At 35.3% G+C, this 27,120-nt stretch overlaps 1 protein-coding gene across 2 annotated transcripts in view; it reads left to right on the top strand.

Annotated features, from left to right (window-relative positions):
- LOC139967363 (nicotinamide/nicotinic acid mononucleotide adenylyltransferase 1-like) overlaps positions 1-26,355 on the top strand; it is a 41,745-nt gene extending 15,390 nt beyond the window's left edge. The window contains exons 3-9 of one of the 2 annotated variants that reach the window (XM_071971072.1): positions 1,257-1,373; positions 1,918-2,074; positions 11,210-11,278; positions 19,289-19,401; positions 20,163-20,264; positions 20,927-20,985; positions 21,890-26,355. In XM_071971072.1, the coding sequence (XP_071827173.1) occupies positions 1,257-1,373; positions 1,918-2,074; positions 11,210-11,278; positions 19,289-19,401; positions 20,163-20,264; positions 20,927-20,985; positions 21,890-22,019 (747 nt within the window). In that variant the 3' untranslated portion in view covers positions 22,020-26,355. The remainder of the gene's footprint in view (positions 1-1,256; positions 1,374-1,917; positions 2,075-11,209; positions 11,279-19,288; positions 19,402-20,162; positions 20,265-20,926; positions 20,986-21,889) is intronic. The other variant, XM_071971073.1, reaches the window with a different exon arrangement.
- The last annotated feature ends 765 nt before the right edge of the window (positions 26,356-27,120 follow it).

The raw sequence follows: 27,120 nt of genomic DNA, 5'->3' as shown, positions 1-27,120 counted from the left end.
TGGAAGAAATATAAACTAGGACGGTTTAAAATTACCTTCCAGACGTAAGTTTTTCGATCAAAGCGAAAAAGACACAATCAACAGTCGGTCCAAAGTTACTATCTGAAATGCCGCTCTAGAGGTTTACAGCTTCTTTACAGTTTGGTGTTTGATGTTATGTATCTCAGATTTCTTTGTTTTAAGTTAAAGGATATATTGCGATTGGAAAAAGTCCCAATTTGGGATCTATTTCACTAATTATTTTGTTATATACATTTAACAAAAAATGATCTGAGAAAAAATTGAAACAGCGACAGATTAAGTAAAATGTTGATGGAGAGAAAACTTGTTATAAGTTCTCAATATCTTATAGCTGAATTGAAGCTAGCATACATTACCATCTTTTGCTGGCAAAGGTCTGTCAGTTTCTCCATGAAAGGATATTATTTACACATAAGACATCTTCGTGGTAAATGTTTCTGAAACATTAATATTTATCTTTTATCGAAATTTCTTTAAGTTTGCTTGTAATGTCAAACATGTAAAATGTCTGCAAACAGTAAGTTGAGTCGTGTACATGACTGTATGAACTTTTGGCTTCACAAAACTGAAACCTTTAAGGAATTGTGAGAGTTGATACGGGTATGCACTATTTGTGCAGTAGTATGAAATGAAGGGCTTCTACAGCTCAATGAGCTGCTGTGTTCATGCCATTCGATTGATTGATATGTATTCATAATTTTACACCACAATGTAATAATTGATATTTTAGGAACAATATGACCTGGATGCACTTATCAGCTATTCTAATTCCTATGACGAACATTTAGCAGGAAAGGTTGCAGACTTGCAGGAAACTTTTTCAAATGAATGAATCAATGAATATCCACTTGTATATCAGGCAAGATGCTGAGAGAATTGAAGCCGTCCCCCCCCCCCAACCCCCCTCTCTCGCTCATGCTGCTCCAACTTTGCACTGGATTTTTCATAAAACAGAAGTTGCTGTATTAAGTGTATAGTGTCAGTACTTAATGGTTTATTTCAGTTTTGGAATATTTTGTATCAAGGCAATTTTTTTGTTTGATTTTTAGGGTTATGTGAACAAAAGGAACAAAGCTTCAACATTTTTCAAATATGAAATGCATTTTTATATGATTATAGTACAACAAACATATGGAGAAGCTATATATCAAAATAAACAAAAACAGTACTGCATTATAGAGAGAGATAATTGCAAAGAAAATAGCTATCTTGTTTTTTATTATTTCTCACTTCAGGACCTTGTATCTTCCAAACATAGAGCAGAGATGTGTAAATTAGCAATCCAACATAACAACTGGATCAAGCTGGATTTATGGGAGGCTGAACAAGACACTTGGTCTCCTACAACGCAGGTAAAATTTGCTGGCTCTCAAATGTTTCACAAACATTTCAATGTCTGGCCCCTTCCCCCTGCACTAAAAAGGAGGTATTTGATCACAACAAGACCTAAGAGTGGAAGCAGTTTTAGCACGCTTCATTCAAATGCATCCCTTACATTTTTAAGGATATTTTCTTAAAGTATGCACAGATATTTTGTTGTCATCTGAATCCTCCTAGACTCTTGTTTTGTAACATCTTGGATCCACCACTGCTAATAAGTCTAATATAATCCCATTAAATGCAGGATGCAATGAATCCATACATCAAGTACATGGAGGATTTCATCCACTCCGATGATCGTTAGCAGCAGCAGTGTTCAATTTTGAGGTCTTTAAATGTCTCAGTATTTAATGTAAATTTACTTCTATTTCTGTAGATCTATAGCTGTAAAATGTTTTGCTGAATGCTCAAATCGTGGTTAATCATATTTTTGATACTTTCTATTTCTAATATATATTGAGAGCAGCCATTAATAAACTTTGAGAGCCAACACTGTGTTTAACCTTTGTTCTGCAGGTCCTGCATTATCACCAAGGCAACTTCATCAATAGTAGAATAAACAACAACTTATCGTACCCCAAACCTCTCACATGCGTGTCCACGGCATCACCGACGAGGAGGGGTCTCAAAAGGCGGAGAAATGATGCCAAAAATGAATCGCCTTCCAAAGGAGGTAAATAATATATTTTTAACAATTCAATTTTTCATCCGGAATCTGTAAGTTATATCACCGTCCTCTATCCTCCATAATATTTGCTTCATTCTTCTCTTAACTGTCTCCTCTGTAATACATACACACGTACTCCAATCGACCATAACTACATTGATATTTAAAGCATCTTATATTACGCAGCAGAAACAGGATTGTAACTAGATGTTACCAAGGATGGAAGGAAAGGGATGGGAAGGGTTGAGGGAGTGCATCCCTATTAGTGCATCCCTGAACCCACAAAACCAGTTATGGTTATTCACCAAGTTGTAGCAAACCAAAAACAAAAGGGATCGTTTTCCTGATAGGAGATGGTTAACATAAAGCATAACTTACTAAAATATACTCCTTTTAAGTATGCCAAGATATTCTCTGTGTGGTAGGATGCTTTTCAAAAGATGATTTGAAAGAGCCTTCCAACCTCAACATCTACCTATTGTCCCTAGAACTCTCAACTAACCTATATTTATGTTTCCATCATATTTTCTGCCAGAACGCCTATCCAGGCCATTGGCTGACATTTTTCTCAATTTTATATGTACCCAGTCACTGACTAAATTCCCCATTCTCAGTGAGTGCCTTGAAACTTGCAAAACGCATGCAACTACTGTACTGTTTATGCGGCAAACCAGTAAAGTGTCTACTCTGTAAAATGTCTTCTACTATTACACATCCCATCCAAGCTTCTCAGTTGACAAGCCTGTCGTTTCATACACTTCACTAATTCAGTTATTTCTCCGAGAGCACCAATCGTGAAATCCAGGCCGTGTCCCTTGAAGCTCTCCTTCATCCTACCTTCTCAATTTTGTGTCCAAAAAGAAGGAAAAAATTGTCACTTTATATGCATATTTCTGGAGGCGTCCCTCAGATTACATCAACGGTTTGCTGTAAAGGTTATATGATATCAGAGGCATCTTTGTAAAACTCTCTCCTGAAATTACCAGGGCTCGATACTTTTGAAATAAACATCTTTCAAAATTTGGACTTTGTTTTTAGCTTTGTCTTGGATTCAGAGAACTTCCAAAAGGCCTTAAGTCTATTGAGAGTCGTGTTAAGAGTTGAGCATGACATGTTTTGGAAGAAAACTAGAGAATACAGGTGTCTGCAATCTCTGTCTTAAAAAACTACCCCTTGTGGTAGTTTTCCATGCATTTCTATTATTGACTCATTTTTTTGTATTTGCCCATAGATAATTACAATTTTAGCATGCATGCTTCGGTCCAAGAACCAGATGTTATTTGCTAGAAAATTGAACAAATTAATTATCATGATTATTAGCCTTAACCACTAACTAAAAGAAAAGCTGATAAGAAATGGAGAGCTGATTGAGTTATTTCTGTACTTTGCTATGTTTAACCACATGTTGGGTACCTGATGAATGCACAGTATGGCAGCTGCCTGGTCTTAATTAATGAGAGATTCTGTTTGAGGCACTTTATAGCATTTGATGCAGAAGAATATTTAAATATTAAAACTTTTGAATCATCTCTAACTTCATTTTGAAATCTTTAAAATCTTATACAGGCTACGTTGATAGCTCAGCAAGGGTTTAATAACGTTTACATAGTATCCCACGGATTGGTGCAAAACTGTCTGTAACAAAACTGACAAATGGTAAAACTTCTACTATAAATCTTTTGCATCATGAAATTTGTAATCATAAAATGTGAAAGTGACTAGCTCTCTCCTTGTGGTTTTTGCAAAGTTTTGATACTTTGGATACCTGTAAGTTTACGCATAAGTTACATGTATACTTCTTGTCTTGAAATAATCGTCACATTATATTCACTCTTAATTGCATACGTGCTTGAAAGAATCTAGAATGGGTCCAGGTAGTACAACACTTGTTCACATACTACAGTTACAATCAGGATAAGTTGGTGTGTCACGGTTGATTCTTGCATGGTATAAATAAACTCAAATGAGCAACAATAAGTTATCTGTAGTAATAAAGTCCTGTCTGTTTTCCATTGTCTTGGGAAAACTTCTCCATGTCATCAGATGTATTCCCAAAATCAGATGAGGTTCATTCATTTGATCATGACCAAAATGACTTAGCTGTGGCGAAAGTAAATAAGCTAAATTATAATGCTTCAAAGTGTACTTGGTGTCGCATTCGAATAAAAATGTTGGCTCCACGTAGGCAATGTACAGTGCATGACGCTATGAATTTCATGATGGGAGTGCGAAGAGAAAGGATGTTTAGACGGGATAATTAGATCTGGTTAAAGCTGCTCGTAAAAATGGAGAGTTATTTGATTACCGTCAAGAGGAGAGAAATGAAGCCGCAAAATGTTTATCTTGTAAAGCATTACCGGAATGCAGAGTTTAAGGCTTAAGTAATATTCGGAGAGGCCTGATGAGACTCTGTCCGGCATTAAACAGCAACCAAGGTTGTCCGGAAGGTCGGAACGGAATAGATTGAAGTTAAATTTAGATCTCAAGTAAACCGATGATGTAATTAAGATAGCAGTGAGAGGTTGAGACTGTGACAAATGACGAAGATGATCTATTTTAGTAACAAGTCTACGGCATTTAAGGGGTTTTAATTATCACAAGCAAAGAGAGTTTGCAGGCATTGCTTGTCTTACCAAGACAAATATCTGTAGCCATTGAATTTACATCACTCCTCCCGTTTTTAGCTGTCTCGTACAGTATGTGTATATAATATATATAAATAAATAGAAGATAGACAGGTCATAGTTTTTATAGCCTAATAATTGCTTTCAACATACTAAATTCACTGACAAAGGTACCAATTTTCCCAAGGTGATGAAGGGAAGATTGTTACTGTTCAACTTTCCTCATATATATAGTATTTGTTACACTAATGTGCAGTGCTGCCATTCTGTTTTAATGAACATATGTATGTAAGGTACTTTGATAGAAACCTACAGAAGCTGAATGTTGATGAAGGTCTCTGTATGAAAGTGAAAAGTAGTTCCATAGAAGCCAATACTGTAGTCACGCTACATCTCCTGTAGTATAATCTACATACATTCATATATACCTTTACATTTCATTTTCGGTAATAAAGTTGCCTGTAGAGCATCGTATTTTACACGTCGACAATTCAACACATCGACGATACCAGTACATTTGTAGTTGCAAGGCTGTGTTCGATGCAGGAGAGTGAATAAATTCCAATGCAGCGTGCATCTTGTTCGTTACCCTACCAGTTGCTAATAAACAAAACAAAAACCTTAAGGGGCAAAAGTACCAGCATTATCCTATGGCTGCTTGTTTCTTTGTAAAGGAATAATTTGCTTCAAACTGTAAGCCTTCAGACTTTAAGAAGTGTTTTCCACTGAAGAAAGCACTTCAATTTTTTAAAAAGATTGTTATTCTACCTGGGAAATTTTACTGCTTTAAGATGTGACATTTGAACCCAAAATTGAAGAAAACTCTGTTTATCTTATCTTTCCTTATAGCCACCATTTATCGAGACTGTCAAGAGTCTTTTTGCTAAATGTTTCAAAATTTAACTTTTCCATTTTACCAATGATGTAAACCTTCCCATCATCATTTTAGAGAAACTAAATGTTAGGTAATTTTTATAAATATTTCTTTCACACTTTTCATGCCATAAGGATCCAAGTAATAGCATAGCCTAGGCCTTTAAATAATTGCAGTCCACAGTTTTTTCTCCATATTAGTAAGGAGCACAGTTAAGCATGATGGACATGAAGATATAGAGGTACAGTAAACAGTAAAACTGGTGCTTTTAGTGAAAGATTTCACATTTGTTGACAGATTTCAAACCTACCAAAAGCTTTTATTAGTATTCATTTGCTGCAGTTTTATGATATATAGAGTTGTCTTCAAAATATGATTCAAATTTATCAAATTAATTGAGACAAACTGTCTAGCATGATTCTCCCCAAGTTTGGGCAGTTATCAATTTCAGTAACAACTACTGTACTTAGTATAAAACTATTAGTATAGAAGTATACACATGTATATAGCATAAAATGTTTAGAACGCGATTCTGACAAGTTTGATAGATAGGCATCTTGTTAAACCATGTAACCCTGCTGAAAGAAACATGTTAACCAACAAGTTGCTTTCATTATTTGAAAAATTAAATCAAGATTTAACATTATGCTAATGAGTTGTATAAATACTGACAACTACTGTAGTTGGAACTATTTTTTGAAGGCATATTTGATTTGATTTTATTCAGCAAATTATCATTCTTCATCTACATACAAAAAATTGCACATATAGAGAAACATTTAAAATACAAGATGGAAACCACTTTATATGGTACTTTCATGTCTTACTTCAAAGTCATCACACTGACAGTACAGATACAATTTCAAACCATAACCAGTATGTTAATACTGTTCATACTCTCAGTAAAAGAACTTTGAAGAATAACATGACAACACCCTATGTAACAAAAATTAACCCAGCTGGATGATACTGCATTACATTATCTCATGCAAAAAATTCAGATTCAAACCAGAATTCTGTTTGAAATAAAACCAGGCCAGTATAAAGTCAGCTATTTGCATGTTCAAACTTTTAAACATTATATAGAATAACCTTATGATGAGAGCAAGCCTTTCAAATTAATATATTGGTGCTATAAGTCATTGACAGTTGTTACTGTACACTGAATCCAACGAAATATGTCAAATAAACTGTATTAATATATGGAGACATTCGATGCCACCAATATTAAAAGTTTGCGAAGCATGCAATTGGATTATCTCTCCAGCGGCCGCAGTCGTAAATTGGTTTGCCTTTAAACACCCTTCTTCCTCATCTCAAATCCACTCTGATTTACGCTACTCAGAGGCAGGAAGTTCTCTAGAGATTTCTCCCACACGGAAATTCATCCTTCGAATAGTTGCGTAGGTTGAAGCATGCTAGGTGTCAACCACATCTCAGATGTATGGCAAGTTGCATTTGTTGAATACAGCAATTTCTCAACTTGAAGTCATTTGGTATTAGAAGTATTTTGTCAACAGATCTGCAGATCATTCAGTTTTTAAGAAATTTATATTTGCTGAGAGGATGGCGTCATGATGTGGGAGGATGATATCAGATCATCTGTAGCCAAGAGATGGAGAGGATGGAAACAAATAAACATATCAATCTACTCTGGTTTAATATAAATTTAGTTTTGAGTTACAAATAGGTACTTGAATTTCTGGTAGCCTGCTGTATGTATATATTTAAATAGCCATAGTTTAAGCAGCGAATTTGAACTTGATGGAATAGAAGGTTTCATAATTTCATAAATTGGAATTGTGAAGAGTTTTTATAGGAAAAGGGCTCTTTCGATGTTAATTATTATGATTAAGATGATGGTGCCATTGTTATTAATGCTGGAGAGGTAAACATTATGGTTACACTCTAAACTATTAAGGACTATTTGAGGAATATTTACTAATGATTGATGTTCCCTAACTTGCAAATTATCATAGTTGAATATAATGATGTATAAAATTGCAAGATAGCTTTGATGTCCAATATAGCTTTGTTATCGTTGAGTGTGGGTTAATATTAAACAAGAAATTAAACTGAGAACTGAATTCACATATTAATCACTGCAGTAAAGAGAAGGAAACATGCATTTTAGCGAATTAAGTTAAGTTGAATGCTGGATCATTTTCCAATAAGCTATCGTGAAAAGCAACTTACCAAACTGTTAAGGTACTGTAAGTTATAGCAATAGCCTCCGTATTTTATGCTTATAAGTCCATCCTTATAGAGAGTTAAATAATTATGTTAGCAAGCTGTAAGCTTCTCTCTGAAACTGTATCTTAAACTATGATACTGTAGGTTATCTCAAACAGGTTAATATAATTGAGTGACATTTCCTGCCGGTTTTTAAAATCACACTTGATCACAGGAATAAATAGTGCCCCACTAGGTTTCCCATACAGTTTGTCAGATTGGGATTCTGCAGTATCTGTAAGCATTTGACAATAGCCATAAGATCACTTGATAACAATAATCATTTAACTCTTGACTTGGCCTCTATTAAGCTTCTGATAGGCCTCTGCAAATTGTTGGTGAATGAGAGGTCAATGATGAAGTTAGTCAACTGTGAATAACCTTCAATTTATTAAGAGCTGTTAACATTCCATCAGGTTGAAAATCATATCGATCTATCTTTGTTGCCATTCTAATCAGTTTGTAATGGCAGTGATATCAAAGCTTGCTGTACACTAGTACATTGTGAGTTATTCATTGTTGTTTTCCAAGCATTCAGCTCATCTAGATTCTGTGTTAGCCTAACACATAAATCATGCAGCAAACTATGGCCTACCCTTATCACATTTTGCTGGTAGCTCCTTCAGTCATGTTTTTCATTAGGGCTTTCTTCCTCAGTAGACATGTCATTATGCTTGATCGATCCACTAACCTTAGCATCTTTATATTGCAAATAGCAGAACATTATTCCACCTGTGCATCCTGGATCCTGGCGGCACTTTGTTCTATTTTCTTTTCATCACTAGATGGAATAATTACTTCTATATGTGTTATACGTCGATATGGATTGACAGCATGAACTAAACATAATTAAGGGACATTGAAAGTAAAGACAATTTCAAGTTGAACTCTTTAATAATAAATACTTTTGATCAGATTTCTAATTTATTTTGTAATCCATCAACCCCAATTCTCTGCAGTCCTCTCTTAAGGGAGAAAGTTAATAGCATGTCATATCTGTAAGTTGAAGCTCACGTTATTTTAATATTCATGGTAAATTTAAAAAGCAAAACTTTGAATACTTAATGGTGACTCAATGCTCTAAATCTGTTTTTAACATCCTCTCAATGATATCATCATTCTGAATCTGAAAGAAATGTTGTGATGCTATTTTCCAATTTCATATTAATCTTAACATCATTCACCATGTTTAGCTCATGATGATGCTAGCATTGACGTTCTTAAACAGAACCCACAGATAATGTTATGAATAAATTACTATCTTCCCACCATGATGCAACTATGAGATTCTTTTAAGGAAATTTTAAACGTTGCAGAATTCCTTTTGAAATGTCAAACATGTCAAGAAAGTGACAGTTCCCGGAAGCATTTGGTCAATTTGTAAAGTTTGTCGTGTAGAATGAAGTCACAGCCGCGCTAGTTTGCCACACGAACAGCTCCACGCTTTGGACTGAGGGAGGTAATTCACACTGGCATACGTTCCTACATAATTCAGTTACCATTGATTTTATGCTTATTGGTCCTGTAAATTCATCCTCTTGATTTAAGTGTCATCAAAGGTATATATACCCAAAGGTCAGTGCAAATTGAGCACAGAATAAATTTATACTAATGGATGGTTGAAGATATCTTCATGAATCTTTTTTTAAATCTTCCTCGTAAATGGTAATAGAAATTACTTTGTGATGATCATTCTATGAGTCTAGTGTTCATGTTCATCAAGTTTGTTTTGTGTGCTGCTATAATAAACTCTATAGTACTATAGCACATATTGTAACAAACTTTCTGTCACAATCTTGGTGTGTTATTTGCTAGTATGTTGAGCTGGACAAATTGGAATATGTTGTAGTAATTCCAATTGATAAGGCATCTTAGTTTCATGTTTATAAAGTTTGTTTTGTGTACTATTGTAGTTAATATACAGGTAAGGTGTTGGGAGAGAAATGGAGGGAAGGAGAGGTATTGATAAGTTTTCTATTCATCTCAAAAACATATATACTGTAGCAAATCAACAGGCATGGTTTCCCATTAATGCTAGAGGCGTACTCAGATTACACATAACATACAATTTTGAGTTGCATCACAGATTTCGACCTTGTCTGAAGTAGTATTAACTTAAGTTCATAATTTAAACTGACATTTGTTTATCAGTTCTTGAATGTTGAAGTTAATGGGGTAGGTGTGGTAGACTGCCTAAAATCAATGTCAAGTAATTGGATGAGGGTGTGCATACATTTCCATTTTAAAATGAGGTATCACTCAAATTTATGTGTTGCAGCATACAAAGCAGTGCAGGAAAGCAAACACCATCTGTTGCAGGGACAGCTAATAGGTATACATGTTCTGCCATTACACAATGAATAAAGAACAGTTCAGTAAGTGTATCATGAGCACTTCAACACACCGTGACAGAGATGATGATGTGCATATTGTAACACTTCACTGGTCTGAGTATGCAGACTGTAACTGGTGAATCCTCTCTCTTGTAGGATGTAGGCTGATGTCTGTTGTGTTTTTTATCAGGATTCAGTAATTTTGCCCTGTGATGTGCATGGCCAGTCATGTTGAACAAGACTGATGTGTAATGAAGTATGTTTAATCACATGCTGCAGGTGGGAAAGCATAATATCTAACCACAAAAAACATATGAAAAGGAAAGAAAAGGAAAAAAACATTACCTACAATGACTTGTGTTTGTGGAAATTGCTGCATTTTGTGACTATCATCCATGACATCTTGCAGTACTTTATGTGTATTGTTTGAGGGTTTGGCTAAAATCATATATATATCATATATATGTAATATCAGTACTGTGGATGTATATATTGTGTGTTGTTTCATCTATTTAATGTACATTGGAATCATGAAAGAAAATGCAATTTGTACATGTTAGATCTCTATATTCTCAACCCTGTATTGATGTAACTTATCAACACTATTGGCATTAATAAACAATAGTCTACAATACAAAAATAGCTGAAAAGTTATTAAATTTAAAAAGAGGACAAAGAAAGAATTTTGATGGATTACTTAATATTCTAGATAGGTGGCTAATTAACAATGAGGGCCCTGTTTATACACTACATTCCTTTTAGTTCTTTAGGCACCAAGTTCAGTTACAAAATGTAATCATGCTTAGTATAATGAGAACTTGGATAGGATCTGGAGTATTATGCTGTGAGAATAATTATTACTGGCATATATGTTAAGTTAATGTCATTAAAACAGGTCTGATGCTGCATGCTTCCATTTTGTAGAGCATTGTCGACAATTGTTCTTAATTTATGGATTGGAAAGAGTGTGTACTGTACTATCTGTGATGCTTTAAGTAAAGTTTAAATGCTCATTGTAAATTAAATTTCCATTGAGGATATGCAAATCCACTGACTATTATCTCTGTCTCTCAACAAGATTTCCTGGTGGCCCTACGTAACGTTTCATCCTTGGCCTGTTTTGGGGCTGGGATGTTACCTAATAATGGTATGTCTTTTACCTAAATGTAGTGGCCCTTTGTACCCTGTTTTAGGGCTTGGATGTTACCTAAGAATGTTATGTCTTTTACCTGAATGTAGTGACCCTTTGTACCCTGTTTTGGGGCTGGGATGTTACCTAATAATGGTATGTCTTTTTACCTGAATGTAGTGTCCCTTTGTACCCTGTTTTGAGGGCTTGGATGTTACCTAAAAATGGTATGTCTTTACCTAAATGTAGTGACCCTTTGTACCCTGTTTTAGGGCTTGGATGTTACCTAAGAATGTTATGTCTTTTACCTGAATGTTGTGACCCTTTGTACCCTGTTTTGGGGCTGGGATGGTACCTAATAATGGTATGTCTTTTTACCTGAATGTCGTTACCCTTGATATCTGCTTTTCATGGTGGTAATTGATGTTTGTGAAGAAGTGAAATATTTATAATTGTGAAAAGCAATTCTGTGGATGCTGTCCTATAGTGCAATAATCCAATTTTCTGTACCAGTACATGCATACCGTTGATCAATTTGATCTATTCAACTATGTTACCCCAAACAAGTTGCATTTATATATATTTGGCTATTACAAAGACGGTTTTTTTCTATCATATATTACTGTATTTTCGTATTCGATGTGAACATTCCCTCTCGTTAAGCTTGTGTCCTTTGCAGGTTGTGTACAGTATGTTATTGTGGTTTTTTGATTTGTTATTGATTGGTCTGTTCATGACATGGATATAATTCAGGAGTATATTGGCTTTTCTTTTCCTAAAAAAATATATATCACTGTGTACAATATTCTTGCAATTGCTCCTTGTTCGATGATCAGGTTTTCATACCCTATACACCCACGTCCCTGTTTAGCCTGAATATATTTTACAATGTCAGTCAATGGAAGCTTGCAATGTTAAATTATGAAGAACCAGCTGGAACAGGTACTGTAAGCAGCTAGCACTTAAAAGCTTTTTACTTTGGTAATGTGCCTTTTACTGCATTGTAAAATTTATAATGAATGTCGTCTTTAAATTCCTATTGTCTTTGCATGAATTTCAAGCCACTGCATTCATTATATGTGTTGCTTAGAAATATGAACTGTTCAATATGTTCTTCTTGTTTTATTCAAGTATAATGATGCTGTCTGTTGTAGATGTTTTTTCAGCTTTTAAAAGTTCTGTCTTTATGGAAACAATTATGTAAAAATCAAGTTTACAAATTACTTTGTTTCTTCACTTTTCCCAATTCCAGCCATCATATCAGCACTATCCCATCTACATAACATGTAGCAATGTGTCAGGTACTCATTTTTGGCAGATTTGCATTGTTGCCAGATTCAAGTGAGAGTTATTTATATTTCTAATGAGGCTGAAATATTTAAATTGTTTCTGCATTGTTGCTATATATATGTTTTCCACATTTACATAATAATGTTGTAAATTATTACAGTTCATGGTAATATAATTGTTGACAGAGTACAGACTTATAAAGTGTGAGTACACAAATCCATGAATATCCAACACCAGTACAAAGTCCCTAGTAGTAAGAGTAGGAGTACATTAAAGCACCGAGTACCAGAATGAGTACATGTTGAAGTAGTACTCGATTACAGACTTGAGTACTAAATGTATTGACTTTTATCTGTCTCAGTATAACCTTTGCTTCTTAGATGAAATGAAATTATGTAGGCTGTTGTTTTATTATGAAGACAAGAATGCATACATGAAGAAAGTAGTACTCTGTAGTACAAACTTAAGTACCACAAGTCAGCTTTTTGGTATAGCAAAGGCCTTGTTTTCCAGGCTAAATGGATTATATACTACTTCAAAACCTTTCCTTTTCTTTAGTTTGTACAGTAGTTAGAACTTTTCACATGTTATACAATGAGCAGGTGCATCATGATTTATTTACTAACTTTTATTTGTGTCAATACAACCTTGGCTGTCTTAAGTGAAATGAAAGTGTGTAGGCTGTTCTTTTAGTGTGAATAGTGATGTATAAATGAGTTAACTTGACAAGACAAAAATGAAAAATGTGGCCACCTATTCTTTTAACAGTTTTGCTTTTCTTCCAAACCTACCCAAAATGTAATGGAACAGACATAAGATATAGGGCACAACTTACCTTGGTCACCTTACCTACATTACTGCCAGTACTAGATATTGGTGGATATTTTATGAAAAGAAACCTTTTCTTTTGTCTTAAGTTTTGCATCACTTTGGGAAATAACAGTTGAGCTGGCGGTTATAAATGGACACTAGAAACAAAACTTATAAATTAGGAAATTTTCCATTAGATACTATTTTATAAGGTCAAGATGCATGGACCAATTTGTTGTTAAATAACAAATTTATCACCAGCTGGAAAATTTGTCCACAGTAGCTGACCTTTTATGCAACTAAAAGGCCATGTGATGTCATAAGCTCTCACCGTACACAACCATTCCCTCAGCAGAGACACCCTCGAGGGTCTTTAGCGGAGTAATTTGATTCTTTGTTTTACGAAGGAAATAAGCGCTGGAAATGTTTGCCCATTTGATGGTACGTCGATATCTTTTCAGATGGATGGATATGCGTAACGGTCAATTCTTGCAACGGCTTTCTTGCGATTGTAGTATTAGGTGTAAAAAATATATAAAAACAGTTGATAATCATACGAATAACTGAAAGGATTTTAAACAGAAGGATATTAAAGGATATTTAAGCATTTTTTATGACTCTAGATTGAACAATTTCATCATTTTATTTTTTGAAAAGGATATGGTTTCCTCTTATGCATCTAACTTCTATAGGGAATTAAAAATTGGTCTGAAAATAATTATAACTGTAAAAAAAAAATTCCCCTTTTATGTAGCAATTCAAATTAAGTGTTAAAATTAACACCGGTATAAGCTACTCATCAGTCCAAGCAAATAACAATGGCTTTGATATGGTAAACTCTCAAAGTTGGACTTTTTCCATTCATCTTCACAATGCTAATTTTGTATCATGTCATGTGCAACGACCTTAGTTCACTCTAAACACAGCCCTAATGTATATGAGAAAAAAATCATGAGTGTTCTCAATTTCACTGGATCAAGGAGCTGAAAGCGAATCATCATCTGTCCATTCCATATTTAAACCATACAAAACCTTCTAAAATATCCCAAACCATTGTGAGCAACTTAATTGAAATGAAAACAAGCATAAATTTCTCGATTTTTCAATATTCGAGCCTTCATATAGCAGCTGCTAGATTATTGGCTTTCATGTAGTGCAACAATTTATTTCCTGTTGAATAAATTCTTCCTCCGTGGCATAGTGTCGGCCATTGACCGTAGACCATGACAAGTTCATCACTGGTTGACTTAAAGAACCTTGAAATTAACATTTTTGCCAAGGACTGGTATTAGCTGATAGCCTGATCATTTACATTGTTATTACTCTCAACAAATTATCCTGTTTCAGCCTTCCTCCAGGTGTGATATGGTTTGATGAAAAAGGAAAAAATTATTTAAGCGGTTCTGTAATTTTTAAAACAGGAGAAAATTAATTTGATGGAGTATTTTGTCAGTAAGAGGGCTGATTTGATTGGTGCAATTTGCTTTTCTATTTGGTTATTTTTTATTTTGGTATTTGGAGAAGACAAAATATGTCAGAAGCAAGATAATAAATTTGGTTGTTCTTTGAAATGGTTGGTAAAAGTTTTGATAACTAAATTAGCTATTCTTGAACAGAAAAATTACTTAGATGATCATCCCAAAAATTTGAAATCGCACAAAACAGTTATTTGCTAGAATAAGATTGGACTCCACCAGTGAACCCAGGAGCGCATACTCGCTATAAAGGTTCCCCATTGACTTACAAACCAAATTCTGAAACTGAATGTTGTCTCTAATGTAATGTTATGCAATGTAACACTATAATCATGCATTATGGAATGATCTCAAGGTTTAAACGCAGACACTTCTTGAAGTAATTAAGTGTATGGACTTATGTATGATAACACAGTACAGTAAAGTACAATACAGCAATGCATACTGTAATCATCGGTCTTATCATGATCATATAGGTTTAAAAGTTCAGGATTGATATATGACATACTGTGAGTGCAGAGAGCGTGATGTTATTACAGAATGGTAGACCTTATACAGACACCTAAGGCCTTGTGCACTGTGTAAGGATCCCAATGGTCATGTCTGTAGGCACCACATCAAGTATCAATGTGCATAGTATGATGTTGCTAACAAAAACCCAAGAATTTACACTATAAACTTTCCTTTTTCTAATGATCTTTGATGCTTGCGAGATGCATATATATACATACTCTATATATTAACCTGCTTGCTTTAGTGCTTTTCAATGATTCAAACAGAAGCCAAATTTTTACCAGGTTTGTTATGATCTCGTAGAGACATTGTGTTACCTGCAAGTTTTATGCCACAGACAGATGGACAGTTTACACACGAAGAGAGGTGATCTGTACTGTCACAAATCTATCACACACGTTAATAGTACGAACACAAAGTTGTACCATGCAATTTATGTACCACTAAAAATGAGAGAGAGAGAGATGTAGTAACGAGTAGATCCTTAATATTTATCTAGGTTTGGAGATGTTAACGGTATGAGTGATGCAACAGGGTCAAAGTTATTTGTAAAATAATGAAAAACAAAACCCACTGTATTTGCAGCATTAGCATAGACGAGGTATGCTACCACACTGTTCAGTTTTTCTGTGTACACTTATGGTATGCTCCTCTCCTCTCATCTTCTCTTCTCTTAACTCCTCTCCTCACCTCTTCTCTCCTTTTCTCTCCCTTTCTCTTGTTTTTTTGTTTTTTGTTTTTTTTTGAATAGCAAGGAAACTTTTTAGTAGTTAGTTTTCATGCACCAGTGCCATGATGATTACAATTATTTAAGTCCTTAGCTATGCATCACCCCTTTGGTGGGTGGTCACAAGGGTTTTCAAGAGAATTGTTGACTTTTCTGTGGAATATATAGTTGGAATCAACAGAGGAAAGAAAATCAACTGTGAAAACATCAATTAAGTTTTGAACCAGTACTGACCTCAGGATTTTAAGTTCTGTAGCAGTACGTGGTCTTCCAATTGAGCTATCCATCTTTTGTTTTCTTTTGATTGGGATGTTAACCCATAGATGTTATTCATAGTTGGGTTGTGATTTTGTTTTGATGATTGTATATAGTAGGGTTGGGCGATATTTGTTTTTTAACGTCACGATAAATAGTTCAAAAATTATCGCGATATTTCGATAATTACGATAATTTTTCCTTGTTGTTTTTAGTGTGTTCGCGAACACACTTAAAACAACTGCCGGTTTCCCACCGGTGTTTTCGCGCGGCGAGAACACCAAGCACGCATTGCGTGCGAGCACAATGGCGTGGGGTCTAGGGGGCCGCCTTAGGGCCCGGTGAGGTCAAGGGGTGGAACCCCTTGTGGGGGTCCAGGGGCGAAGGCCCCCGGAAAAATTTAGTATTTTTGCATGTCTGGCGATAAAAAATTCGCAGTTGAGGATTCAAAATACTGACACCTTTTTTAATTTAAATTGTCACGAAACTGATGAAAATTTTAAAATGACAAGTTAGAGTAGCTATCTTATGTGATAAAATGAAAAGAGATGTAATCTGTCTTACAATCTTTAAAAAGTTTAACTTACAAAACTGTCGATATTATGAAACAAACTACGTTCGGCAAAGCCCCGTTTCTAGACTGCCTAACAATGAACAGCGTGCACTATACGTACATCAGTTTACAACTTAAATATCACGGTAGGCTGGCTACATGTGCTGCGAATTTTCCCAGGTACTGTACCTTGTCAAACAACCCCGTCTAACACCTGTTTGCTAACATTTTTGGCACGTTTCCAAAAAAGTTTTCATGGAGTAAACTATTTTGGCTCAACTCTAGAATTAATTAGATCAGTCAGTAAAGGATCGGTTAAGTTATGCGAAATATTATCTTAGACGTTCAAGAAAAGTAGGTAAACATCCCCGTAAGTAAAACACACCTCAAGTCAACCGACTCCTCCGCATGAACAAAACAATCTATTCCCCTTGAATACACGAGGCACAGTCTATACCATACAGACATAGCACGATATCAATTGGCCCCAATAGCTACAGTATGGCCATCTTTATGAAAGTAAACCTTGTATTCCCGTGTTTTAGGCCCCTTGGCATGATTAACTAAATGCTAAATATTGTTTCCATGTCCTTGTAGATAACGTCAACTTCGCAACAACAAAAATTAGTAGTGTTTTTGTTGTTACATGAGATCCGTAACCGACGAAGTGGTTAGGCTATTTACTGTACACTTAACTATGGTAGGATATTATTTTTTCCATTTTTTGTGGAAATTCTAGAAAATACTTTCTTCTCCCCACGCTTAACACCAGATGTGGTCTTATGGTTTATTCATAAATGGGTGTAATAGAGCCTTTTTTACATGACATTAGATGCATTCAGCACGATATGCCAGTTTCGCGTGAATTTTTGTGTGAAGTGTTTTGCTCAATCTTTCGTAAAATTTGAAAGGTGTACCAACTTACCTTTCGTACACAATTGGTAATTTCTCTACTGAGTTTTGTTCTCTATACAGTCAATGTTGTAAAGGACGGGTTTTTACGAAGTTTAAAAGTCAATTAATGAAGTTGATTAACCTATTTCTTTTCAACTTTCTTAAGAATGGAATGCTAGAATAACATTTGTAAATAAAACGGAGAAAGGATAATCGCATTTTTTCCACATTTACTTCAAATTTCTTTCACAAGAAATTATCGTCATTTGTTCAATCCTCAAAAAATATCGTCTTGAAAAAAAATTATCGCGATAATAATAATTTTCGATATATCGCCCAACCCTAGTATATAGTCTGTTTTACAAATGACGATTATTTTAAGGTTTCATGAGTAATATAGTAATTGTGCAGTGCGTAATTTGCAGACTCTTTTGTCTTGTGACTTAACTTGCCAGTTCAGAATATTGTCGACCTGTCTAACTTCAACCTCCGCAGTTTGGGGCGCATCAGGGCTCGCTTATTTATTTTTTTATTTTGACTGCACCTGTAGTTTTAACGCAAAAATTTATATGAATGTTTTTTTCACTTCTCTCTAGCACTTTGTCCTTCGTACTCCCCAATTCTGAAAAACTGCCCTCTTAGCTTATTTACCATGCTTTATACAAAACTAAATGGATGTTTGTATTCTTATTATCATTGTTTTGAAAATTCCTGTTTGGGTCTGCTGAGATCTCTAAAAGATAGAGAAATATGCAAATTAATTATTCTAAGAATTTTTATGAAATAATGGCCTCAATTTTGTCTTTTTTTAAATATTTTTTATATTTTTAGATCAAGTACTATATATTGTTGGAGATGAGGCCTAGCTCTTCTCCAGTTTTCTTCTTATGTATCAAACTTTCCCAACTTTTGTGATATCACATGACTAATTGAGAAAGTTACGGAGTAATGGCCTCAATTTTGTATATTTTTATTCCAAGTTGCATCGACTACTACCGTATATTATAATGTAAACAGCTGCCAGAGAATTGTCAGTTCTTTTCCTGTTTTCCTTTGTTTATCTAAATTGTCTTTTATCAGCTTTACCAACATTTATTTGTGGTTATTTGTGAGGCAACCTGTGCAGTGACGTCAAATGAATGATTCAAGACATTTTTGGAGTAATGGCTTCAATTTTGTCTATTTTTAATCAAAGTTTCATGGAGTATTATATATATTGCAAGGTGATAAGTCAGAGCTTTCATCATCTTTACCCTTCTTCTTTTCTTTATCTTGTGAATTTGGTCAAGCTTTCCTGAATTTTTTTTGTGATTATTTATGATTCACCCATGCAAAGACGTCACATGAATGATTTAACCGAATAGCATGTAATTCCACCTTCTTCTCAGTTTGGAATCTCTGGCATATCTTACCCATTTCTTCCGTCAAATTCCCTTCTTCCGCATACTTTGTAATTCTGGATCATTTGAAGAAAGATTTAACGACTCTTGAAATTGCTCTCTCCCAACTAGATATTGACAAAGATGACATTTACAGCTCCAACTCTCCAGTCCAAGTCAAATTGCTCTGCGGGGGCGACTTATTGGAATCTTTTGCCGTCCCGGATCTTTGGTCAAAGGAGGATGTAAGTGTTTGCGTTTAAGTACTACTCCCACTAGATTCAAGAATAGTTTACTCTCGTCTACGGTTAGAAAGAGACACATGATCTACTGTCTACGTGTCTGCCTTTTCTATGATTTCCTGGTTTATAAACAGTTAAAATTAGTCATGGATATGCAGCGGCGGAGCTTCCATGCAGTCAGGGGGGGCGGATGCCCCCCTGACGGACTCGAATGGACTGCTGGCGCCCTTTTCAACTCTTTACCACTTTTTACATATTCGCGATTATTGACGTTTTTATTGCGCTCTCATGTACCTGTTAACATTTGTCACATTTTGTTGGTGTAATTTGGCGATGACACCTATTTATTCTTCGTTTATCTGCAAATTTGCCAGGCCCAAAAAGGGTCATTTCCGGCGATCTAGGGAGTATCTTTACTCAAAAAATTTCTGTAGGCTACGCGCCAACTTAAGGTGGCGCTCCACTTAGATAGTGTCGAAAGCGCCCCTACAGACAATTCTCGCCCCTCCTGACCAATACCCCTAGCTCCGCACCTGAAGATATGGTTTCCTGATAGAGAACAGAAATATGTCGAAGAATTTCAAATCATCCAATTTTTGCATTGGGTTGGGTTGTAAACTACTGTGTCACTTTCACCAAGCCATGGAATATTTAAAACCATTTTTTTTTTGCCAAAATTCTTTAGTCAGTCATTAACCATTTAATCCAAAATGCCAAAAATAGTTAGCATAAACTTCCCGTTTTCGTTTTCTGTCTCCCTTCAGATGGAAACAATCGTGGGTAAATATGGTCTGGTTGTGATCACCAGAGCAGGCACGGACCCTTACAAATTTATTTACGAATCGGATCAACTCTACAAGCATCAGGTAGGGTAACGAAGAAAACTATGAAACGGCGAAAAAGAAAATTATCTCTTGATGGCCGGCACCAAAATTCATCGAAGACCGATCTCCTCAATTTATGTCACCATGTGAACTGCTGAAAACAAAGCTGTCTTGAAAAATGTGCAATGCCATGTTATTACATATTACAAAACTGTGTAGGAAATGCTGAATACTATACTGCAATCTGTGTGACCATTTTAGCATATTTAGCAAATATTTTCTTTGTCACTATATATAAACCTATATCTAGCTTATTCTAGAATATTGCAAACAGTCAACCAAACTCAGTAATATTTAATATGTTTGGTATGTTGTAATATTCTCACCATACATACCAAGTTTTTTTTTTTTTTTTTTACCCAGTATCTCATCAAACAGAGATTACACAGATTTTTCTATTTAGAATGTCAATTAATATTTATATGTAAATATTTTATCACTGAATTCGGGTACAGTGTTTCCGAAACACTCATTTTCTTAATTCCATTCAAGCCAAATGGAAACTGGCTTAATATATCAAGATATTTTGAAAATTTGAAGTTGAAACAAATTTGATTAAGTCACAACCTTACAAACACAAGTATAATTTTTAATTCATCTGCTTATTATTGATGTTAACAGATCTTTTTCTTGTTACTTTACAGAGTAATATTCACATCGTTAATGAATGGATACATAATGAAATCAGCTCCACCAAGATCAGGTGTGTGAAGTAGTACGAACTGAAGCCTATTGGAACTATATTTAGTTTGATGGGTTACGGGGGGGGGGGGGGGAGGGGATTCAAAAGGAGGTGCAGATTTTCTTGGGCATTTGATCTGGCTTCCTCATGATGATCAACCAGTATCAACATTATCAAGACAGTTCATGTGCTTTTTTTGCCCCCCAGTAATCATAAATATAGGAACTAAATATCCTAAATGATAAGCTGCATGAGATTTTCAAATGTCCACAGCTACCCAAAAAAAATGTTGCTTTTACAAGATGAATTTGGAGTTAAGATACATCTCTCCATGCTGAGACTGATGACCGATGCTGTTTTAATTCATGATTATGCAAATTGGCTACTGGTCATGGGGGTGTATGGGGGTAACAAATCTCTTAGGAAAGCAGCTTCAAAGAGGCAACTTGGTAGACTAGCGATTGTGACCCAATGGTTTAGAATCACCAGGAAGTTCAGGAACCCATTTTTTGGGGGGGCCTGTCCTTTGTGAATGGGGAGGTGTGAGGGGAAGGTGGGAGGAGGTAGTGCCAGGAGAGCTGCAGGACCTGGGCTGCCCTAGTTTCCTTTTCCCTCCTTTTAGAGTCTAAGAAGTGATCAAAGGGAAGTTATCCTCACCGACAGAATATTTCAAAATGTGATGCAAGAGCTTTTAACAGGGAATAATAGTGTTCAAATTTTGTGTGGAGCACTTTTGAAGGTTCTGAATTTGTTGCTCTCATGGGTTACTAAAGTTCCTTTGTAGAAAACTGCTATACATCTTTACACTTGTAATAGCAATTTTTTGTAATAGCAATTTTTTTCTTGAATATCATTTTTGCGATGCGATATTCGGATAGATGGTTCCCCGTTGAATGATATTTTACTTTGTTGGTTGCCATTTCAGGAGGGCGCTACGAAGAAACGAAAGCGTGAAGTATCTACTCCCTGATCCAGTTTTACGATACATTCAGTCCAACGGTCTGTACCAGGCAGAGGATGAAGAAGAAAAACTGAAATCTGGAGAGAAGAACTAAAGCATTAACAACAAATATCGGACCTTTTGGTCGCACAATAATTGGTTTTCGCTAGCTGCCATATTCACCCACCCCTCCCTTATCCCCTCCCCTTCCCTCCTGTCTATCATTCACCATTTTATTAAGAAATCATGGGTTTTTTTTCTTTGAAGGTCGAAGGCCAAAGGTCAACAGAGGTCAAAGTCTGAAAACCATGTAAGCTCTTAAACTCAAAACCATTTCTTTGATGAATGGCTTTTCTATATCACTTTATACTGTCACAGGATTTGAGCTTTGCTATTTTAATTGGCTGAGAGGGATTCACACTTTTACCAAATCAGTCATCAACTTTCAGAAGAATAATACCTTTTGCAATGGTCAAGTTATCTGGGACTCTTTTTTGATGTTCTGGTATACTTGAGTTAGGACGTGTTTTCCTCAGATACTATATCAATCAGGTGATTCCATATATAAACTTATATAGGCAAGGAATTGGCATTCTGGTTGTTATTAACATCTCATCCTGAAAGTTAATGCACTTGGTGTGCTTTGTGTAATGTGGCAGCTGTCACCATGGAAACATACCTTGGGCAGACACTGTATTGTTAGGCAGCTGTGTTAATGACACTGCGGATGATTAAAACCTTGAAACAGTCCGTTTATAGCATTAACATACATCAAACTTCAACACTTGGACATTAGAAGTTTGTATAGCCTAACCAAGATTACATGCAATATTCATAACACAATCTATTTATCTCTTCAAATGATTGTACATATTTCTAGATGATTGCATCATTTGGTGGGGGGGGGGGGGGGGCAGAGGAATCAATGGCTTTCTGGATTATATACAGATTGTTACAAAAGTTATTCTGTGAATCTGGTGGGAAATTAAGAAAGGTTTTAAAGAAATTTAAGAAATGAACAGCAGCCCAGCTGCTTTTAAGTCACTATTTTTGTTCATTTTGACTTTGTAAACAATAGTGGTATTGGAAACATATATGCCATGGAAGAGTTAAGTGGTATATAGAGCTCTTATTTGAGAGGGTACTTTGATGGTACTTAGTTAGGGTGGAAGCATGTTGTAGCGATTTGAGGGTCCACCTGAGAACCATTAATTTCCCAGTTTAATATCCCACCAGAAGACCAGATTCTGTTGACCTATTCAACAACAACAAAAATTCCGGCTGCTTGGCAGTGTTTTTGGGCAGAGTCGTGTACGGATTTGGTATTTCTGATTTTACGAATTGGAAAAATAGTGTGTGATTCTGTGCTTTCAACGGTTTGGAAATGAGTTCGTTCACGGTAGCTTCACTGCACTGATGATGAACGGGATGTTTCATCTACGTCAGTATTTTAGTAAGGGGTGTGTCTGAGTTCGACTCTTGTCCTTCAGATGGGGACGTTTAATTGGCAGTTCTGAGAGCAGAGATGCTTGCGACAATTACACGCCTTGGATTATTAAGTCGTTGGACTTGGTGTACCTATGTTCGGCTGGGGGATGGGGAGTTTCATTTCACACTCTTATAAAACAACGTTTTGGTACACGTTTTTTATGAAATAAATGTGATTGTAATCATGTTGCTTCATCTGTCAGTGTTTAATAACTCCACCGATTGTCATAGTTATTTCACCATGAAAGAGATTCATGAATTTTTACATGGTAGATTGTGTGGGCTTCCATATGTAATGGTATTTATAGTAAGTTGCACAACATTATGTGTTCCATTAACTACTCTATATATGTGTCTTGTCTTTTCTATGTCGATTAGCGCAGTCAGTAGTTTGTCTACAAGTCAATAGTAGAATATGACATCAAATCAACTGCCACATTGATTGAGAGACTTCTCCCTCAAGTGGCTATATTTACAGGTGGCATCACTTCAAACCTTTCAGAGGGTAAATTCATTGCGTATGGAAATCTGAATTTTATGGGTGGATGTTGGTGGCAAAGCTGTATCGATATCTTATCTGAGCCTCTCAGAAGTCTTCACTGGGACCTTCATAGGAAAGGGGGGGGGGGGGGAGGGAGGAGGAGGAGAGAGGAAAGTTTGCTGGAGAAAGTTTTCCAACCTGGTTTTAACTATATCTGTACCAATGATGCTAATCCTATGTTAAATGTACATAAGATTTCTATAGCTTTGCTTCATGTTTGAAAGTAACACATTCTATTTCTAACAGCTTGTATCCTACAATAGTACTTAACAGTTCTAACCAAATATGACTGACAGTAAGATACACATTGACTAAAAATGATGTTTCGGATGGATTTGTTGGTCTTAAATGTCAAAATTTAAGCTGTCATGAGGAGTCTTGAGAGAGAACTAATACTGCCTGATATAGTAGGCTTTACTCTGACAAGCTTAAAAAAACTTAAAAGAAAATTAAGAATCTTATTCAGTACATGAAAATGGGGCATTATATGCATTTAGCTAGACTCCTTTCTTAGGGAAGCCCAATGCAATTCTTGGCGGGAGGGCAGAAATATTTTAAGGGCTTCATCCCCCTCCTCCCCCTGCCCTTGGCCCACATGACACTACGCCACTGTTTTTTGAAATACTATGAACAGCAAGTCTGTGCGAGTGGTATCGTATATCTGAAATGCCATGGAAATAAACAAATAGTTGTATTTTCTTTTCTTTTTCTTTTTTGGTTAACATGTTATCTTTAACAGTATAAAATTGTGAGTAACAGGGAACACCATGAATGTCACAAAATGTGTATATATATATATATATATATATATATATATATAGATATATATATATATATATATGAGATGTGAAGGATATGTGGCTATCTATTAAACATTGAAGGGAGAAGGTTCACTGCCAGGCTGGTACCTCCATATAAGGTTCTAATTAACAGCAATTATCAATTTATTCAAAAATGTTTAATCTTTTTTTTTCAAATTTTGACAAGAAAGGAATGATTGAAAATGATGAGAACAGGTTCAATTAAGAGTCTGGCGTATTGATTTGAGATAAACGGTTGTGACGAAGAATTAGTTGGTTTACCAGGTTGTTTGGGGGAGGGGCAGAAATATTTTAAGGGCTTCATCCCCCCTCCCCTCCCCCGCCCTTGGCCTACCTGTCACTACCCCACTGTTTTGTGTAAGAAATACTATGAAAAGCAAGGAGAGATTTAGCGACAACTTAAAATTATCTACTAAAATATGATACTGTACAAGTGGTATCGTATATCTGAAATGACTTGGAAATAAACAAATAGTTGTATTTTCTTTACTTTTTCCTTTTTTGGTTAACATTATATTTTTACCAGTAACATGTGAGTAACAGGGAACACCATGAATGTCACAAAATGTGTATATATATATATATATATATATATATATATATATATGAGATGTGAAGGGTATGTGGCTATCTATTAAACATTGAAGGGAGAAGATTCACTGCCAGGCTGGTACCTCCATATAAGGTTCTAATTAACAGCAATTATCAATTTATCCCAAAAAAAAATTATCTTTTTTCCAAATGTTGACAAGAAAGGAATGATTGACAATGATGAGAACAGGTTCATTTAGAATCTGGCGTATTGATTTGAGATAAACGGTTGTGACGAAGAATTAGTTGGTTTCCAGGTTTTTTTTGTTATTTTTTCTATGCCTTTCTACCTCATAAGTTTAGAAAATAATTTCATGCAGCGTTTCTTTATCAAACAAACTGATGTTAATGCAGCATTCAGGATTACATTCAGGTTTTAAGAACCATGCTGAGAGGCATATGTACAACATTAATGGTATCAATGTAAGAGCATATGATTTATTTCAATGATAGGAAAGTTTCCAAAATAAATGGAAAAATAGAAATAACCTCCAGATATGAAACATGTCAAAAGACTGCCATGCCATTCTGATATCAGTCATTGAGGATGTTGTTATGAATTGGTATTGAAATATATAAAAAAAATTACTGTGGTGGTTTTCACATGTTTCCAGCAATTTTACCAAGCCTAATGTGTATTTTACTCATCACAGAACTATTGTTCAAACTAAGGCATGCATCCTATTCCTTCCAAAGCTTTTTCATCCAGTGAAAGTTTAATAAAAATTAAAGTAATGATTCTGCATGATTCTACAAAGTTATGTTGTCCAGATATTCTGTTTCATAAATTACATAATAGAAGAAAGTATGATTTTTTTTTTTTTTTAAATCGTCATTGAAATGAAACTTGATTGACAAGCTGATGAACTTCGAAGTCTATATCAGTTCAGTGTCAAACAATTTACGAGAAGGGATGCAAAAACCTGCATAATTAATATAAACATTGATCACATGACATCTAATCTGCATCCTGACGGAATGGGAACAATGAATGCCCATTTTGACCATTTTACACTATTTAGCTACTTCATCTGTAGACTTGAACATCTGTGCCAATCACTGCTTGTGGTGGCAGGGCTGTAGAAGGGTTGAGGGGGGCAGGGGGAGGGGGGAAGGGGGTGATGATTGTCATCCTGGTTAGAACATGTAAGGTCCTATGATCCCTGTCACTTCTCCATTGCTAGCAGGATCTAATCCTCGCAGTTTTCATGGAGAACTTGACCAGTGCAAGTTTATGAAGTTAATATACTCACATTGTCAGAGGTATATGAGGGAAAAAATGGATATGAAAAGTGGGATAATCTTTGGGTTCAAGATGTTTTTGGTGGGTTTAATGGAAGTAAAGGATATGAGAATTAGAGGTTGGGGTTGGTTTGGAAATAAGGTACTAAGCTTACAGACAGTACTTACTATTAATCTTAATTAGAGTGGTATGTTTTACAAGCTTTCTTGATCATACATATGTGCATGTCAACATTCCTGTGTTAGCTTTATCTACCTTTGTTGTGCAAATTGAGATAATGAATATTAATGTATCGTAGTGGTGAATTGGTATTTCATTACTATATATTTGGACAAAGTGGAAATAAATATTTTTTGGTTTCAAAAAGATAAAAAATAAACACTTTTATATTTCATCTTTTTTTTTTTCATTTTTTTTTTTATTGTTTTAAATTTCTCTATGTATTTCATTTTACAAGCCCTATATTTCAAAATGGACCATGAAATATTTCCTATCAAGTGGGAGAAGTACATGTTCAGCTACAGATAAATAT

Source organism: Apostichopus japonicus, chromosome 5, assembly GCF_037975245.1.
Source record: "Apostichopus japonicus isolate 1M-3 chromosome 5, ASM3797524v1, whole genome shotgun sequence".
NCBI lineage: Eukaryota > Metazoa > Echinodermata > Holothuroidea > Aspidochirotida > Stichopodidae > Apostichopus > Apostichopus japonicus.
Note: the sequence above shows the minus strand (reverse complement) of the source record. Positions and strands in the feature narration are given on the sequence as shown.